Here is a 20,127-nt window from a genome sequence, read left to right as displayed (position 1 = left end):
TGGAGCAACCTAGACCTCTCCAGAACATGGTAGAATATTCTAGAAACATATGGAAGCATATAGAGTATGTTAGATAGTTCTAGAGTTATCTAGTAGGTAGTAAGTGTATACTAGTATCTAGAACCTTCCTAAGAGGCCTATAAATAGGTGTGGAGCTCATTTGCTCCAAACCATCCAAGAAAGCCTCAAAGAGAGCAAAGTGTGTAGTAGTCTCACAAAGTGTAAGGTCTTCTTAAGTGTCTTAATAAAAGTCTTTTTGTTTCCCATACAAAGAGTCGTGTTCAACAATCTGGTATCAGAGCAAGGTTTCTTGATAGTGAGAACGAGTGATTCTCGTTGTATCGTGAGTAGTTTGTGACTCTGCAAGTTTAGTGTCGAAACTAGCTTGTTTGGTATTACCGAGGTACTGCCAACACGATGGGTGATCTCCAAGTCGTCGGAGGAATCAAGAAACTCAACAACAACAACTACAAAACATGGGAAACATGTATGAAGTCCTACTTACAAGGACAAGATCTATGGGAGGTCGTTGGCGGAAGCGAAACCACGCCTCCGGAGGAAGATGTTAATGGCGCTCTACGCAAATGGAAAATCAAAGCAGGCAAAGCAATGTTTGCCTTGAAGACCACAATCGAAGAAGAGATGTTGGAGCATATTCGGGACGAGAACACACCGAAAGAAGCTTGGGACACGTTTGTGACGCTTTTCTCAAAGAAGAATGATACAAGACTACAACTTTTGGAGAACGAGCTATTATCAATCTCACAACGTGACATGACGATTGCTCAATATTTCCACAAGGTCAAGTCGATATGTCGGGAGATTACTGAACTAGATCCGCAATCCGTCATTACAGAAGCTCGAATGAAGAGGATCATCATCCATGGACTGAGGCCGGAATATAGAAGCTTCGTTACTGCTGTACAAGGATGGCCCGTTCAACCATCACTTGTAGAGTTTGAGAATTTGTTGGCCAGCCAAGAAGCTATGGCTAAGCAAATGGGAGGCATCACGCTGAAGAGTGAAGAAGAAGCACTCTACACAAGTAAAAGTCGGAGGAATTTCAAGCCACCTTCTAAAGAAGGATACAAAAATGCTGACAAAGGGAAGAGTCAGCCAGGAACCTCACAACCATGGAGATCTCAAAAGACCAACAATAAGAGTTCTCAGGGGAGGAGGTTCGAAGGCAACTGCAACAATTGTGGAAAGTGGGGCCACATGTCCAAAGATTGTTGGTCAAAGAAAAAGTCTGTGGAAAGCAATGTCGTAACTTCCAAAAAGGAAATAGAGGATGAATGGGATGCTGAGGCATTATGCGCCATAGAAGAAAACGAGTTGGCGCTCATGGCAATGATGGGAGAGCGTATCAACTATGAGAATGACTGGATCATTGATTCAGGATGCTCCAATCACATGACTGGTGATCAGAACAAACTACAAGACGTGAAGGAGTACAAAGGGAGTCGCATGGTACTTACAGCCAACAATGCACGACTTCCAATTGCTCAGATTGGCAAAACAACGATCATGCCTGGTAATAAATCTGACATGGTGTCACTACATAATGTCTATCACGTGCCAGGTATGAAGAAGAACTTGTTATCGGTATCGCAACTAACATCATCAGGAAACTACGTCTTGTTTGGCCCACAAGATGTGAAGGTCTATCGAGATCTTAAAATATCAGAAAATCCAACAATGGAAGGACGGAGAGTGGAGTCCGTCTATGTTCTCTCCGCAGAGTCTGCCTATGTAGATAAGACTCGTAAGAACGAGACAGCAGATCTATGGCATGCACGGCTGGGACATGTTGGTTATCACAAGTTGAAGGTAATAATGGAGAAATCCATGCTCAGTGGCTTACCTCAACTTGAAGTTAAAACAGATGTTGTTTGTGCTGGATGTCAGTATGGTAAAGCTCATCAATTACCATACAAGGAGTCAAATTTTAGAGCAAAGAAGCCACTAGAGTTAATTCACTCGGATGTGTTCGGTCCAGTCAAGCAGACATCAATTAGCGGGATGCGGTACATGGTGACATTCATTGATGATTATTCGAGATATGTGTGGGTTTTCTTCATGAAAGAAAAATCTGAAACATTCTCAAAGTTTCTAGAATTCAAGACAACGGTCGAAGGAGAAGTGAGAAAGAAGATTTGGTGTCTACGCTCAGACAATGGAGGAGAATACACCTCGGAAGAATTCAATAGCTATCTAAAAGAATGTGGTATACGTCATCAATTCACATGTGCCAACACACCTCAACAAAATGGTGTAGCTGAGAGAAAGAATCGACATCTTGCAGAAATTTGTCGAAGCATGCTACACGCGAAGAATGTCCCAGGAAGATTTTGGGCTGAAGCAATGCGAACTGCTGCCCATGTGATCAATAAACTTCCCCAACCAAGGTTAGGTTTCATCTCACCATTTGAGACACTATGGAACATGAAACCTACTGTTAGCTACTTTCGAGTATTTGGTTGTGTCTGCTACGTATTTGTACCTAGTCATTTACGTAGCAAGTTTGACAAGAAAGCAGTCAGGTGTATATTTGTTGGATATGACAATCAAAGAAAAGGATGGAGGTGTTGTGATCCAACAAGCGGAAGATGCTACACTTCAAGAGATGTAGTGTTCGATGAAGCATCTTCATGGTGGTCCTTAGAGAAGAAAGTATTACCAGACTCGGAAAATATTGAAGAAGTTTTAAAACAAAAGATGGGGGAGCAAACTGCACACATTTGGTCAAGTGTTGATACACCTGAAGATCTGAGCGACACTAATGTCATTGAGCAAGAAGTAACTCAAAGAAGTAATGCCGGTGAAAGGGAGACGCCGCCTCCACAACTTCGAAGGACGGAAAGAATCCGAAAGCCTAATCCCAAGTATGCTAATGCGGCTATTTTAGAAGACGGTGTTAAAGAGCCGGAGACATATGAAGAAGCAATTAAGAATAAAGCTTGGCAGAAGGCAATGGAAGAAGAAGTTACAGCCTTAAAGCAGAATCAAATGTGGGAACTGGTACCAAGACCAAGAGATATAAAACCCATTTCCTGCAAGTGGGTTTATAAATTAAAGCGACGCACAGATGGATCAATTGAAAGATACAAGGCTCGTTTGGTGGCTCGAGGGTTCTCACAACAATATGGATTGGACTATGATGAAACATTTAGTCCAGTGGCGAAGATAACTACTGTACGGGTGCTGCTAGCTCTTGCAGCTAGTAAAGACTGGAAATTATGGCAGATGGATGTGAAGAATGCTTTCCTGCATGGAGAATTAGATCGGGAGATCTACATGAACCAACCAAAGGGATTTGAGGATGCAGTTAATCCCACTCATGTGTGCAAGCTGAGAAAAGCTCTTTACGGATTGAAGCAGGCACCAAGAGCCTGGTATGGTAAGATTGCTGAATTTCTTACCCGAAGTGGTTATTCAGTTGCACATGCAGACTCAAGCCTGTTCGTCAAAGAAAAAGAAGGGAAGTTGGCAATTGTGTTGGTTTATGTGGATGACTTGATCATCACCGGGGATGACGAAAGAGAAATCCATCAAACAAGAGAAAATCTATCGGTGCGATTCCAAATGAAAGAGCTGGGGGAGCTTAAACACTTCTTGGGGTTAGAAGTTGATCGTACAAAGGAAGGGTTGTTCCTCTGCCAACAAAAGTATACAAGAGATATACTTCAAAAGTTTGGCATGTTGGAGTGTAAGCCAGTATCAACACCAATAGAGCCAAATACCAAGATATGTGCTAATGAAGGAAAAGAGTTGGACGATGGAACGATGTATCGACAACTAGTAGGTAGTCTTATCTACCTAACTTTATCTCGGCCTGACATTGCTTATGCAGTTGGAGTTATGAGTCGATACATGCAAAATCCGAAGAAACCTCATTTGGATGCTGCCCGACGGATCTTAAGATATGTCAAAGGTACAATTGACTATGGTCTCTTGTATAAAAAAGGAGAAGACTGCAAGTTGGTTGGATATTGTGATGCTGACTATGCAGGAGACCATGATACCCGAAGATCAACCACTGGGTATGTGTTCAAGCTTGGGTCGGGGCCAATAGCATGGTGTAGTAAAAGACAACCAACCGTATCATTGTCAACCACAGAAGCGGAGTACAAAGCAGCGGCCGTAGCAGCTCAAGAAAGTACATGGTTGGTACTCCTAATGGAGGACTTACATCAAAAAGTTGACTATGCGGTACCACTTCACTGCGATAACCAATCTGCAATTCGGCTGGCAGAAAATCCAGTATTTCATGCTAGAACAAAGCATGTGGAAGTGCATTATCACTTTATCAGAGAGAAAGTCTTGATGGAAGAAATTGAGATGCGACAGATCAAGACCGATGACCAAATAGCAGACTTGTTCACCAAAGGACTGAGTATTGGAAAATGTGAAGGTTTTCGTTGTCAGCTTAACATGGTACGAAGAATGAGGGCTAGTGCTGAGGGGGAGTGTTAAAGATCATCACTAGCCCAATAGAACAAATATTATCTAGAAGACTTTAGCTTGTTCTAGAACGCTCTAGAAGATTCTAGAACATGATGGAAGACTATGGAAGACTCCGGAATACACCGGAAGAGTCTAGAATACTCTAGAAGGACATGGAATGTCTATCGAGATCTTAAAATATCAGAAAATCCAACAATGGAAGGACGGAGAGTGGAGTCCGTCTATGTTCTCTCCGCAGAGTCTGCCTATGTAGATAAGACTCGTAAGAACGAGACAGCAGATCTATGGCATGCACGGCTGGGACATGTTGGTTATCACAAGTTGAAGGTAATAATGGAGAAATCCATGCTCAGTGGCTTACCTCAACTTGAAGTTAAAACAGATGTTGTTTGTGCTGGATGTCAGTATGGTAAAGCTCATCAATTACCATACAAGGAGTCAAATTTTAGAGCAAAGAAGCCACTAGAGTTAATTCACTCGGATGTGTTCGGTCCAGTCAAGCAGACATCAATTAGCGGGATGCGGTACATGGTGACATTCATTGATGATTATTCGAGATATGTGTGGGTTTTCTTCATGAAAGAAAAATCTGAAACATTCTCAAAGTTTCTAGAATTCAAGACAACGGTCGAAGGAGAAGTGAGAAAGAAGATTTGGTGTCTACGCTCAGACAATGGAGGAGAATACACCTCGGAAGAATTCAATAGCTATCTAAAAGAATGTGGTATACGTCATCAATTCACATGTGCCAACACACCTCAACAAAATGGTGTAGCTGAGAGAAAGAATCGACATCTTGCAGAAATTTGTCGAAGCATGCTACACGCGAAGAATGTCCCAGGAAGATTTTGGGCTGAAGCAATGCGAACTGCTGCCCATGTGATCAATAAACTTCCCCAACCAAGGTTAGGTTTCATCTCACCATTTGAGACACTATGGAACATGAAACCTACTGTTAGCTACTTTCGAGTATTTGGTTGTGTCTGCTACGTATTTGTACCTAGTCATTTACGTAGCAAGTTTGACAAGAAAGCAGTCAGGTGTATATTTGTTGGATATGACAATCAAAGAAAAGGATGGAGGTGTTGTGATCCAACAAGCGGAAGATGCTACACTTCAAGAGATGTAGTGTTCGATGAAGCATCTTCATGGTGGTCCTTAGAGAAGAAAGTATTACCAGACTCGGAAAATATTGAAGAAGTTTTAAAACAAAAGATGGGGGAGCAAACTGCACACATTTGGTCAAGTGTTGATACACCTGAAGATCTGAGCGACACTGATGTCATTGAGCAAGAAGTAACTCAAAGAAGTAATGCCGGTGAAAGGGAGACGCCGCCTCCACAACTTCGAAGGACGGAAAGAATCCGAAAGCCTAATCCCAAGTATGCTAATGCGGCTATTTTAGAAGACGGTGTTAAAGAGCCGGAGACATATGAAGAAGCAATTAAGAATAAAGCTTGGCAGAAGGCAATGGAAGAAGAAGTTACAGCCTTAAAGCAGAATCAAACGTGGGAACTGGTACCAAGACCAAGAGATATAAAACCCATTTCCTGCAAGTGGGTTTATAAATTAAAGCGACGCACAGATGGATCAATTGAAAGATACAAGGCTCGTTTGGTGGCTCGAGGGTTCTCACAACAATATGGATTGGACTATGATGAAACATTTAGTCCAGTGGCGAAGATAACTACTGTACGGGTGCTGCTAGCTCTTGCAGCTAGTAAAGACTGGAAATTATGGCAGATGGATGTGAAGAATGCTTTCCTGCATGGAGAATTAGATCGGGAGATCTACATGAACCAACCAAAGGGATTTGAGGATGCAGTTAATCCCACTCATGTGTGCAAGCTGAGAAAAGCTCTTTACGGATTGAAGCAGGCACCAAGAGCCTGGTATGGTAAGATTGCTGAATTTCTTACCCGAAGTGGTTATTCAGTTGCACATGCAGACTCAAGCCTGTTCGTCAAAGAAAAAGAAGGGAAGTTGGCAATTGTGTTGGTTTATGTGGATGACTTGATCATCACCGGGGATGACGAAAGAGAAATCCATCAAACAAGAGAAAATCTATCGGTGCGATTCCAAATGAAAGAGCTGGGGGAGCTTAAACACTTCTTGGGGTTAGAAGTTGATCGTACAAAGGAAGGGTTGTTCCTCTGCCAACAAAAGTATACAAGAGATATACTTCAAAAGTTTGGCATGTTGGAGTGTAAGCCAGTATCAACACCAATAGAGCCAAATACCAAGATATGTGCTAATGAAGGAAAAGAGTTGGACGATGGAACGATGTATCGACAACTAGTAGGTAGTCTTATCTACCTAACTTTATCTCGGCCTGACATTGCTTATGCAGTTGGAGTTATGAGTCGATACATGCAAAATCCGAAGAAACCTCATTTGGATGCTGCCCGACGGATCTTAAGATATGTCAAAGGTACAATTGACTATGGTCTCTTGTATAAAAAAGGAGAAGACTGCAAGTTGGTTGGATATTGTGATGCTGACTATGCAGGAGACCATGATACCCGAAGATCAACCACTGGGTATGTGTTCAAGCTTGGGTCGGGGCCAATAGCATGGTGTAGTAAAAGACAACCAACCGTATCATTGTCAACCACAGAAGCGGAGTACAAAGCAGCGGCCGTAGCAGCTCAAGAAAGTACATGGTTGGTACTCCTAATGGAGGACTTACATCAAAAAGTTGACTATGCGGTACCACTTCACTGCGATAACCAATCTGCAATTCGGCTGGCAGAAAATCCAGTATTTCATGCTAGAACAAAGCATGTGGAAGTGCATTATCACTTTATCAGAGAGAAAGTCTTGATGGAAGAAATTGAGATGCGACAGATCAAGACCGATGACCAAATAGCAGACTTGTTCACCAAAGGACTGAGTATTGGAAAATATGAAGGTTTTCGTTGTCAGCTTAACATGGTACAAAGAATGAGGGCTAGTGCTGAGGGGGAGTGTTAAAGATCATCACTAGCCCAATAGAACAAATATTATCTAGAAGACTTTAGCTTGTTCTAGAACGCTCTAGAAGATTCTAGAACATTATGGAAGACTATGGAAGACTCCGGAATACACCGGAAGAGTCTAGAATACTCTAGAAGGACATGGAAGACCCTGGAAGGTTATGGATCATTCTAGAAGACACTGGAGCAACCTAGACCTCTCCAGAACATGGTAGAATATTCTAGAAACATATGGAAGCATATAGAGTATGTTAGATAGTTCTAGAGTTATCTAGTAGGTAGTAAGTGTATACTAGTATCTAGAACCTTCCTAAGAGGCCTATAAATAGGTGTGGAGCTCATTTGCTCCAAACCATCCAAGAAAGCCTCAAAGAGAGCAAAGTGTGTAGTAGTCTCACAAAGTGTAAGGTCTTCTTAAGTGTCTTAATAAAAGTCTTTTTGTTTCCCATACAAAGAGTCGTGTTCAACAAAACTAACATGGTTTGATTACTTATGGCGGGAGTCTCATGATGACTGTTCTTGGATTACAGGTTACTGAAGCAACAAGAGCTATAGCAACTCACACATATCCGTTGCTATGCGAGCAAGGTATCTGTCGTTGTAGAATTCTTACACAAGGTTTTGGAAACATGAAGAAACTTAGATTGCTTCAGGTGACTTCTTCGACCAGTGATTTGTTGGAGGGGGTTGAAGTTGGAAAACACTTGCCAAATGCGTTACGATTTCTGAACTGGCGAGGTTACCCTCATTCCTTTTTACCTAAAACATTTCAGGCAAATAATCTGGTTGCACTTGAAATGCCTTATGGAAGAATTAAACGACTATGGGAAGAGGGGGAAAAGAAAGGTAGAATGTTTTAATTAATGCTCTATTGTATGATTTCATTATACTGTTATTGTATGCTTATTACTGCATTAATTAATATTCATCTCTTTCTCTTTCTTGCTTATGATAGGTGCTTAATAACCTCAGATATCTTGACATGAGCCATTCAGATTTGACGATCCTTGATTGTGGCTTACTTCCAAATCTTGAGAAGTTAAACCTTAAAAAATGCTCTGATTTGGTGAAACTTAATGCCCCCCATGGATCTTTAAGAAGGCTTGCCCGGTTAGACTTACTTTGGTGCCGGAGTCTCGATGCTGTTTCGTTTATCAAACAGTTGGAATTGCTTCAGGTTCATGATCTATGTGATTTATATCAAACAGAGTTCTTTTGCTTGATTTAGTTTGCTGCTATACATCTGATTGTTAATATACTATTACTACAATATTAATCTACTTTTTGTTCTTGTTAAATTCTCATAGGTCCTTGAAAACCTCATTTTCCTGGACTTCAGCTATTCAAGTTTGACGACCCTTGATTGTGGCTTAGTTCCGAATCTCGAGAAATTAATTATTGAAAATTGTTATAATTTGGTAGAACTTGAGGTGCCTATTGGATCTCTGAGAAGGCTTGTCTACATATACTTGAATGATTGCAAGAGATTAAAATCAATTTCTTTTATCAAACAGTTGGAGTCACTTCAGTTTCTTAATCTATGTTGTTTAGATCTCACGCAGTTCTCAGATATAATCCCAAGGAATAATATCCAAGAACTACCCTCTTTCATTGGAAATCTTCAATACCTCGTTTCTCTAAAGCTCTATGGGTGCAAAAACCTCAGGAGACTTCAATCAGGCATATGTGTTCATTTACGACATCTAAAACACCTTGACCTTGAAGGTAGTGCCATAGAGGAATTACCGGAGGATCTTGGCCACTTAGAGAGTTTAGAAACTCTAGAATTAGGTTATACGCCTCTCAAGCATCTCCCTAACAGCATTTGTATGTTGACACATCTGAAAACTCTACTTCTTGATGGTTGTAAAGGTATTAAGAAGTTACCCGAGGATCTTGGCCTATTAGAATCTTTGAAGGAACTAAGTCTAGGACAATGCAAGATAAGAGATGTTCCAAGTAGCATCTGTAATTTGAAACTTCTCAGAAAGCTTTACATTCGCTACTGTGATCAACTTGAGGGATTGCCCGAGAAACTAGGAGACTTGGAATGTTTAGAAGAGTTAAATCTAGAAGGGACAGGAATAAGCCATCTTCCACGGAGTATTTCTTTATTGAAAGGTCTAAAAATTGTTGGATTTAAATAAAGATATGACGAACAACAACCACCAAAAAGGAGTTTGCTTTACCATGGTATTTTGAAATTTAGTTTTGTTTAAACCTAAATGATTTTGTATTTTTACGTTTTTCATTTAAAGACATGTTAAACTGTAACACTGCTACTTATGAATTGTTTTCTACTCACAGTCACATGGTTACATAATTTAATTGTTACTTTTTATCACTTAACGGTTTATATTTTTCCATTGTTACTATTGAAGTATTTTGAGTCATCATGTTTTCATTTTTCACCTTGTGGTGTACTTATTTTTTTCTTAGCTTTTCTTGTTTCAGTTTACACTTGTATATTGTGCTAAACTGAGTTTTGAAAACTATTTATGGATTAATTAGAACAAAGAACAAAGAAAAATATATTAAGGAATAAGATATGTATATTATCTTTTATATAATTAGAATATTTCCCTGTAATTACTTAGCCTCCTACAGCTGTATTTTCCCTATAAACCTTCCTAGTTTATCCCATGTTACTTGTATTCTCTGGCTATTTAAGCCACTCCCTGTATGTGCATAATAATATAACCAATTCACTCTCACATCTCTGTTTATATGGTATCAGAGCTACCTTGCTCTCACGAGATTTGATCCTCTTCCTATCTTCTCATATAAAACCCTCAACCCTCAATTAGGGTTCATCGATGACCACCAAAAACATCACTCACATTACCGCTGCTACTCATCTAACCATCAAACTCACACCCAATAATTACCCGGTATGGAGAAAACAAGTCGAATCCACTTTGATCAGTCTTGAACTTGGTAACCACATCATCGACACCTCTACTCAACCTTCGACAACAGTCACCGACAAGGAAGGAAAAAAGATAACAAATCCTGATTACCTTCCATGGCATCGCAGAGATCAAATGATATTCAGCGCTATATTGGGGAGTTGTTCAGACTCAATACAACCTCTCATCTCATCTGCAGCTACAGCTCAAGAAGCATGGACTCGGCTACACTCAAGCTTTTCCTCATCCTCAAGGTCCAGAATCATCTCCTTAAAGTCCAAACTTGCCAAGAACCCTAAAGGAACTCGATCCATCTCATAATTCCTTCAAGAAATGCGGGCCATTGCTGATGATCTAGCACTTGCCCAAAGCCATGTCTCTAAAGAAGACCTCATGGTCCACATCGTCTCACAACTTGGGGAAGAATACAGTACCATTGCTGCAGCTATCAAGGTACGAGACAACCCCCAGTCCTACTCCGAGCTCTTTGACAAACTCACAGATTATGAAGGAGCCCTCAAGGATATACCCTCAACTCTTGACTCAATTCCCGTTACCGCCAATTACACTTCCCGTCAACAGGGATCCAATAATCTCACATACAACAACTCTTTCTCCAGGAACAACACCCTGCCTTTTCCCTCTCACATGTCAAAAGGAACACCCCAATCTTACTGGCCAAATAATAACTCTTATGGCCATCGTACCAACAAAAACAATCACTTCTGTCAATACTGCAACATTCCAGGGCACCTTACTAAGGACTGTCGCAAACTTGCTCGATTCCTAAAGGAGAACAATGTCATCACTGACCTTACCAAATCAACAACCCCAGTTGCCAATGTTACCACGTCGGCCCCAGGATCTCCCTCATGGCTTTTTGATACTGGTGCATCCAATCATGTAACCTCTGACAAAAATACCCTTCACAGCGTATCGGAGTATGGAGGTCCCGATGAGATAGTCCTTGGAGATGGTTCAGGTTTACCTATAACACACACTGACAACACATATATCAAGTTAAATGCAAACCTCCTTATCTTTTATATCTTATGCCCTTCATTATTCATACTTTGTTGTTCATTGTATAATAACTTGTGTTTAACACCAAACCAAGTTATGTTTCCACAAGTATCTCTCTATCTTGCTTACATTTAACGATATATGTTGTTGTTACTTTTCCTTTACAATTTCTCTCTCTTTTATTGTTGAGCTTCATCAAGATCCACGAGATTAACTTATAATTTCACACCATTGATATCAAGCCATAGTGGTTGCTTTTTAACTTTCTTTAAAAAATCCATACCTACCAACAATGACATGTCCTTATATCCCTTGTCACTGATCAAGCTCAAGTCATACTTGAAGATGGTCAACTTGCAATGACCAGACCTACCAACAATGACATAGAAAAGATGGAGAAAGTCGAAATTGCTTCTATGAAATCTCATGTGGAGTTCCTCCTGACATTTTTGATCTTATCATCAACTGCAAATCTGTAAAAGAAATTTGTGATATTCTTAAGACGAAATAGTCATACAAAGTCATAAAGTTGGAAACTTTATGACTTAGGACATCATTTTGGGCTTGGATCTGAGTTTTGGATGTAAGGGATTAATCGAATAAGCTCTTAATGGAGTTTTGGAAATGGGCTGCATACGCTAGGTGTGGTGGTACGTTGCACATACGCGGTCAGCACCACACTTTTGGTCAACATCAGAGTACGTTGGGCGTATTCTCTTGGTATGTAGGGCGTACTCTGCTGGCAAGAAATATTGACTTTTGGACATTGACTGTTGACTTTGACTTTAACCACGGTTGACCAGGTTTGACTTAAGGGTAGTTTGAGCTATAGTAAAGCCTTGGTCTCTATCTGTTCAATAGGTGACCTGTAGAGCTGGTAGTCGGAACAGTGTATTGTTCAGATATATTCGCCAAATTGTGAGGTGAGTTTTCCTCACTGTACCCGTGTGTCGAAGACACCAATGCCGACCCACTAGATTATTTATCTTGGTTTGGATTGTGATATGATAGTTGTAGTTGTTCGGTGGATCCGTATGATTATATGTATTTGATGGCTCTCTGTTATGTTTATTTGTTGCATAGGTCGACATGTTGTGTTGGGTTTAGGTGGTCTTGCTTTGTGTTGTAGGATAAAACACCCGGGGACGACCGGATAGGAAGTAGGCCTGCGAGGCGGTCCAATCAAGTCGGCGACCCGTGGAGCGGTCCGGATAGGCTGTAGGCCCTGCGAGGTGTTCCAGTCATGTCCAAGGCTCGTAGAGTGGTCTGGATAGGCCGTAGGCCCTGCGAGGCGTTCTAGTCATGCCGAAGGCTCGTAGAGCTGTCCAGATAAGCTATAGGACCTACGAGGCAATCCAGTCAGGTTGGTTGTTCATATTGTATGCTTGTTTGTTGTGGCGTGCTGGTACTTTGGGGGAACTCACTAAGCTTTGGCTTACAGTTTTAGTTTATGGTTTAAGGTACTTTCGAGGATCGTGGGAAGGCAAAGGTGTGATTGTACACAACTTTCTATTTTTTATGTCTTCGGGTCTTGGGAAAACTTTGATTTTGAAATAATGTTTTCGGAAACAATGGCTCTTTTGTAAACAATGATGTTAAATGGTTGATTTTGAAATTTTTAAATTGCTTTGATTTTTGGGATGTTACATGGATAGTTGGATTTCACTTAGGCCATTAAAAATGCAGTCTATTTCCCAAGAAAATTGAATAACTCGATCAATCAAGTGTACATAACTTGAAGGCCAACGCATTCCACTGTTAGATGTAGATCGACGGTTGAACCGAGAATCGGTAATCACACTGGTTCAAATGAAAACAGGTTTTTAATACATAGATTTAGATTGTTGTTTACTCTGTCATGGGTTTTTTTATCTGAAAATTTCCAATATAGGATTTACAACGTAAATTAAGGTACATATTAAATAAAAAAACCTGTTATTAAAGATGACATTTGGCCACCGTTGTTGACCATCGCACTACTTGTCATGAGTTTTTCATGTAACAAATTCCAATATAAGATATCACTTAAAATTATACTTTATCACCTTATGTCTTTACGTCTCACTTAATACCAGACACAAGGTAAACGTAAATATAACATAAAAAACCTATTATAAAAGATAACATTTGGCCATCATTTTCGAATGTGGCTCGACTTGTCAAGGGTTTTTTCATGTTACACATTTCAATATAAGATTTAATCATTTAAAATGAAACTTCAACACCTTATGTCTCTCTTAATAACCGACACAAGGTAAATGTACAAATAAAATAAAATAACTTATAAAAGACGACATTTGGCCACCGTTTTCGGTCGTCACACTACTTGTCACTTTTTTATATAAAACCGATGTTAATGTGTGAAGTCTGATTTGCAATGGTGACTCATTTTTCAGTAAACTGTCATGGAAACAATCATGTGAATTAGTTTATGGCCGTTAGTGATGAGAAAAAAGAAAACCGACACCACCCAACTTTAAAAAACCGACGCCTAGGCTAGTTTTGTACTAGTGGAGGCATAGAAAACTTATCAATCCCGACCTGGAACTCAATATTAGACCAACATCGATCTACATAGCTTTTCTTCTGACTTTGTGCAGTCTGAAGTCTTTCTCTCACCTACTAAATCATCCTAGTGGTCTTGATCACAACATTAGTGCCCCCTATCACTCTCTGCCCAACCTCTCCCTACAAACTAGGGTCCTACGCTTCTTCCCTTATCGTATCTCGAAGGGAGGTATAACAATATTACAACGAAAATAAGTGACGTTTTTTATGGTTAATAATTGAATAAAACAGTGACATGTTTTTATTGTCACTGACCGGGTAAAAAGATGATGACCTTTTATGGTCACTAATTAGATAAAAGAATGAGGACCTTTTATTGTCACTAATGGGATAAGATAGTGAAAAATTTTATGGTCACTAATTACACAAACTAGTGAGGACTTTCATTGATTGGTGACTATTTTTTGTGACATAATGAGTCGTCACAGATATAGCGTCCACTACACTTTAGTCACTATTTAGTGACCACTTATATACTTTGGTCTCTAATCAGTTTGGTGACGGACCTATAGTGACGATTAAATTTTTGGTCACTAAATCATTTAGTGACTAATCATTTTATTGGTAGTGACCATTTTATTTTCCTCACTAAGTAACATTTTTTTGTAGTGGGTTTTATGTAGTAAGGTTTTAGTTGTAAGTAGAATCGTTTGAATAAAAGGGAAGGTTTAATGCTTTACAAATGTTATCCACAAAGACTAAAATTTAATGCACTAAAATTTTGTTGGGAGTTAAAACATCCACAATGGTGAGTCCAATTCGAGGGTTTAATGAGGTGACAAGCCTATTTGTCATTCAATGAATCAAACTCTACCATAGTGAGATACCACTTTGGCATTCAATGGATTTGGAATTCAATGGTCATCGAACTCTTCAATGGGAAAAAGGAAATTTTTAATTCTTAAATATACACTATAAATTAGGTTTTGTAATTTTCTGTTGAACTATATAGTTCAATACATTGTAGAAAAAAAATTAATAGAGTTGTATGAGATGTAAAAAAAATAATGTTGTGGATGCCCTTATAGAAATGTAAAACCACTACAATTACAATCCACCCAAAAAAAATAATAATAAATAAAAAAAAATAAAAAAACAAAAATAAACTAAAGAAAATCAAGAGAAAGGGTGTATGAACTAATTAAGGAGAGGAAGGAAGCTGGTATTTTCTTTACAAAACCTTGAATTCAGTAAATTTTAAAGGTTCTTTTGTGCTTGGTTGAGTTCCTTTGATCAGATTTCGTCCACAGATCAACCAAGGATGATTAAACTTGGTTTTGATATGATTTCATTCAAATTGTTTACTTACAAACATTGTTCTTGAAAAGAGATATGGTTTAGATGTAGTTAAATGTTCCAAGAAGCAAATCGAAGCTTTGATATATGAAAATGGCAGTAGACCCGTTTTCAGTAACCAGGTCGATTAAGAAGGAAACCAAATTGCTGTGAAAAGGCGGTGAGATGCTGGTAATGAATGCCTCTGGTACATCCTTTAGGGGTGAGCATGGTGCGGTTTGGTGCGGTTTTAGGGCCAAACCGAACCACAAACCGCATGGTGCGGTTTTTGCATTTTAAAAACCGTTGGGTGCGGTTTTTCAATGGTTCGGTTTTGCGGTTTTTAAATGCGGTTTCGGTTTGTATCGGTGCGATGTCGGTTTTAAACCGAGTAAAGCATATGGTGTGATTTTCTATATTCACTGATTTGGTTTTATTTTGATTCGTTAAAAGTTTTGACGTTCAATTAATTTTGTGTTGTTTTGTTGAATATTTTGACATTTGTTTGATTTTGAGTTTTTGAAGTTGATTAATTTGTACCCTAAACTTATTTTTTTCTATTTCATTTTTACTTATTGCCCACATGTGGTTACACCGTTACAGAAGCACAAAGGTTATATAATGTTATGACTTATGAGAAATTAAAGATATTAAAGTTTAATCGTTAAATCTAAGTACCATTATATTCGACATATAGTATATATTAGTCTTTTAATTAATATGTATATAATATAAATTAGTGATTTATTGTTTATACGCCTTCGGTGCGGTTCGATTTTCATGGACTGGTTTCTAGATAAAAACCACACCGCACCAATAACTTCGGTTTTTGTGAAAATAAAATCCACATTCTCGGTTTTTGCATCGGTTTCAGTTTTTCAGTTGCGGTTTGTTGCGGTTTCATCGGTTTTTTTTGTTATCGGTTCGGTTTTTGCTCACCCCTAAGTCATTCTTGATCTTTGGTTCTAGTCGTATCCCATGTTTTGCTTCTTTTATTAATTATATTTTTAAATAAAATTTTCAAACCAGCACCTCCACTTCGGATTATCTGTTTTGTGTCAACTTGATTTTTTTTTCAAACGGCTGAATATTATTAAAAATAGAAAAACCAGCGGTTACTTGTGCTAAATACAAAGTTGGACTAATCAACTTGATGTAAGAGCATAACAACTACTTTTTAAAATGTAAGAGCAAAACAACTACTTTTTGTATCCATATGAATAAATTATTATTTCCCATACGAGGAATCTAATCCCCACCCAATTTCACCAACCAAACACAGAGTTCACATGTCAATCAACATCTCGAGGGTTTATACATATGATCTCTAGTGTCTTTTCATTTCCTAAAGATTTCCAGCAGCGAATATTTGATTTTATAGGACCTGTTAACATATAAGTTCAGTTCAGTGGCGTCTTATTCAACACCGTCCATTCAGAAAAGCTATAAGTATGATGTGTTCTTGAGCTTTGCAGGCCAAGACGTCCGTAAGAAATTTCTTGATCATCTTTATGTTGCTCTTCAGTGGCAAGAAATTGAGACTTTCAAGGATGATGAGAATCTCAAGAAAGGAAAAAGGATCAAAGATGATCTCTTCGAGTCCATTGAAGAGTCAAAATTCCACATCATTATTTTCTCAAAAGCCTATGCAACTTCCACCTGGTGTTTGGATGAGCTTGTGAAGATTATGGAGTGTCAGAACGCCGACACTACCCAGCAGATTGCTTACCCTGTGTTGTTTGACGTGGATCCCACGGACGTCCGCCATCAACGTAAGCTGGTTGAAACAGCTTTTGCCGAAAATAAGAACAAGCCAGATGCTGTAAAGTGGATAAAGGCTATGGAAGGAGCAGCTGGTTTAGCTGGGTGGGATTTGAGGAATACCGATGATGGGTATGACTCTTTCTTAGTGTTTTAATAAAATTCTTGTATTGAAAATTTTTATCTCAAATTGAATTTTGTTACTTGATATATATACGTTATAGTTCTTAAATTATTGTTCATACGAGAAGCTGATTGACTCTCCCCTTATTCTACAGGCATGAAGCCAAAGTCATCAAAAGAATTGTTCAGAAGATTTCACTCGAGTTACGTTCGACTAACTTAAAAGCCAATGAATACTTATTAGGCATGGAGAGCCGTATACGAGATATACTTTCCTCTTTGGAAATGGATGTTGAATATGTTCGTATGATAGGTATCAAGGGGATTAGAGGCGGTGGGAAGACGAATTTGGCCACAGCTGTTTTTGACAAAATATGTTTTCCGTTTGAAGTTAAAAGCATCATTGGGAACATTAGGGAAGTTTCAAAATCATCGATGTTTGGGTTGCAATTGTTGCAAAAACAAGTGCTTTGCAATGTGATAAAGGATGGAAATTTCACCAAATCGAGTGTTCGTGATGGGAAAACCTTAATGAAAAAGAAGTTGTGTGGTAAAAAGGTTCTTCTTGTTGTGGACGATGTGGATCACTTAGACCAGCTGGAGGCATTAGCTGGTGAGCTTAATTGGTTTAAACAAGGAAGTAGAATAATTATTACAACAAGAGATGAGCAATTACTCGTTGCCCACGGAGTGAAAGCGATTCATGACGTCACCCTTTTATCACAATCTGATGCAACTCGCGTCTTTAATAGGTATGCATTTGGTAAAGATATTCCAATTAAAATGTGCAAAGAGCTATCACTCCAAGCTGTCCATTATGCTGCGGGTCTTCCCTTAACGATCAAAGTTTTGGGTTCATTTCTCTGCGTTAAAGATGAGCTTGAATGGAAAGATGCACTGGAAAGATTAAAAAAAATTCCATTGAAAAAAACCCTCGAAAAATTGGAATTAAGCTATACCAGCCTCGATCATGATTACAAGGATATATTCCTAGATGTTGCATGCTTACTAAAAGGTTGGCGGAAAGACGATGCTATTAGAGCACTTGAATGTTGTGGATTCCACGCTAGGATTGGCTTGAGAGTTCTTGAACAAAGATCTCTCATAACTATTTCACGTAATCAGGAGTTAGGCATGCATGACCATATACAAGAACTAGGCCGGAATATTGTTTGTCGGTTGCACCCTGCTGATCCCATCAGACATACCCGGTTGTGGATTCGAGGGGAGATTGAAGATGTATTGACTGATGACTTGGTAAGGATTAAGTAATTAACTAGTTGCTTAAATATATATAAAAGCTGGAAGGGAAAACTAACATGGTTTGATTACTTATGGCGGGAGTCTCATGATGACTGTTCTTGGATTACAGGTTACTGAAGCAACAAGAGCTATAGCAACTCACACATATCCGTTGCTATGCGAGCAGGGTATCTGTCGTTGTAGAATTCTTACACAAGGTTTTGGAAACATGAAGAAACTTAGATTGCTTCAGGTGACTTCTTCGACCAGTGATTTGTTGGAGGGGGTTGAAGTTGGAAAACACTTGCCAAATGCGTTACGATTTCTGAACTGGCGAGGTTACCCTCATTCCTTTTTACCTAAAACATTTCAGGCAAATAATCTGGTTGCACTTGAAATGCCTTATGGAAGAATTAAACGACTATGGGAAGAGGGGGAAAAGAAAGGTAGAATGTTTTAATTAATGCTCTATTGTATGATTTCATTATACTGTTATTGTATGCTTATTACTGCATTAATTAATATTCATCTCTTTCTCTTTCTTGCTTATGATAGGTGCTTAATAACCTCAGATATCTTGACATGAGCCATTCAGATTTGACGATCCTTGATTGTGGCTTACTTCCAAATCTCGAGAAGTTAAACCTTAAAAAATGCTCTGATTTGGTGAAACTTAATGCCCCCCATGGATCTTTAAGAAGGCTTGCCCGGTTAGACTTACTTTGGTGCCGGAGTCTCGATGCTGTTTCGTTTATCAAACAGTTGGAATTGCTTCAGGTTCATGATCTATGTGATTTATATCAAACAGAGTTCTTTTGCTTGATTTAGTTTGCTGCTATACATCTGATTGTTAATATACTATTACTACAATATTAATCTACTTTTTGTTCTTGTTAAATTCTCATAGGTCCTTGAAAACCTCATTTTCCTGGACTTCAGCTATTCAAGTTTGACGACCCTTGATTGTGGCTTAGTTCCGAATCTCGAGAAATTAATTATTGAAAAATTGTTATAATTTGGTAGAACTTGAGGTGCCTATTGGATCTCTGAGAAGGCTTGTCTACATATACTTGAATGATTGCAAGAGATTAAAATCAATTTCTTTTATCAAACAGTTGGAGTCACTTCAGTTTCTTAATCTATGTTGTTTAGATCTCACGCAGTTCTCAGATATAATCCCAAGGAATAATATCCAAGAACTACCCTCTTTCATTGGAAATCTTCAAAACCTCGTTTCTCTAAAGCTCTATGGGTGCAAAAACCTCAGGAGACTTCAATCAGGCATATGTGTTCATTTACGACATCTAAAACACCTTGACCTTGAAGGTAGTGCCATAGAGGAATTACCGGAGGATCTTGGCCACTTAGAGAGTTTAGAAACTCTAGAATTAGGTTATACGCCTCTCAAGCATCTCCCTAACAGCATTTGTATGTTGACACATCTGAAAACTCTACTTCTTGATGGTTGTAAAGGTATTAAGAAGTTACCCGAGGATCTTGGCCTATTAGAATCTTTGAAGGAACTAAGTCTAGGACAATGCAAGATAAGAGATGTTCCAAGTAGCATCTGTAATTTGAAACTTCTCAGAAAGCTTTACATTCGCTACTGTGATCAACTTGAGGGATTGCCCGAGAAACTAGGAGACTTGGAATGTTTAGAAGAGTTAAATCTAGAAGGGACAGGAATAAGCCATCTTCCACGGAGTATTTCTTTATTGAAAGGTCTAAAAATTGTTGGATTTAAATAAAGATACGACGAACAACAACCACCAAAAAGGAGTTTG

General features: G+C 38.9%; 1 protein-coding gene across 1 annotated transcript; it reads left to right on the top strand.

Annotated features, from left to right (window-relative positions):
• The first annotated feature begins 10,684 nt into the window (after positions 1 to 10,684).
• LOC145157394 (TMV resistance protein N-like) lies at positions 10,685 to 20,091 on the top strand. The gene is made up of 7 exons (XM_079076439.1): positions 10,685 to 11,333; positions 11,702 to 11,849; positions 16,622 to 17,110; positions 17,257 to 18,358; positions 18,474 to 18,794; positions 18,911 to 19,021; positions 19,375 to 20,091. Exons 1-7 carry the CDS (start codon positions 10,685 to 10,687, stop codon positions 20,089 to 20,091), a joined length of 3,537 nt encoding a protein of 1,178 aa, XP_078932565.1.
• Positions 20,092 to 20,127: the final 36 nt, after the last annotated feature.

Source organism: Lactuca virosa, chromosome 2 (assembly GCF_052849685.1).
Source record: "Lactuca virosa cultivar CGN04683 chromosome 2, Lactuca_virosa_CGN04683_v6, whole genome shotgun sequence".
In the NCBI taxonomy this organism is placed as follows: Eukaryota; Viridiplantae; Streptophyta; class Magnoliopsida; order Asterales; family Asteraceae; genus Lactuca; species Lactuca virosa.
This window is presented reverse-complemented; position numbering and strand designations above follow the sequence as displayed.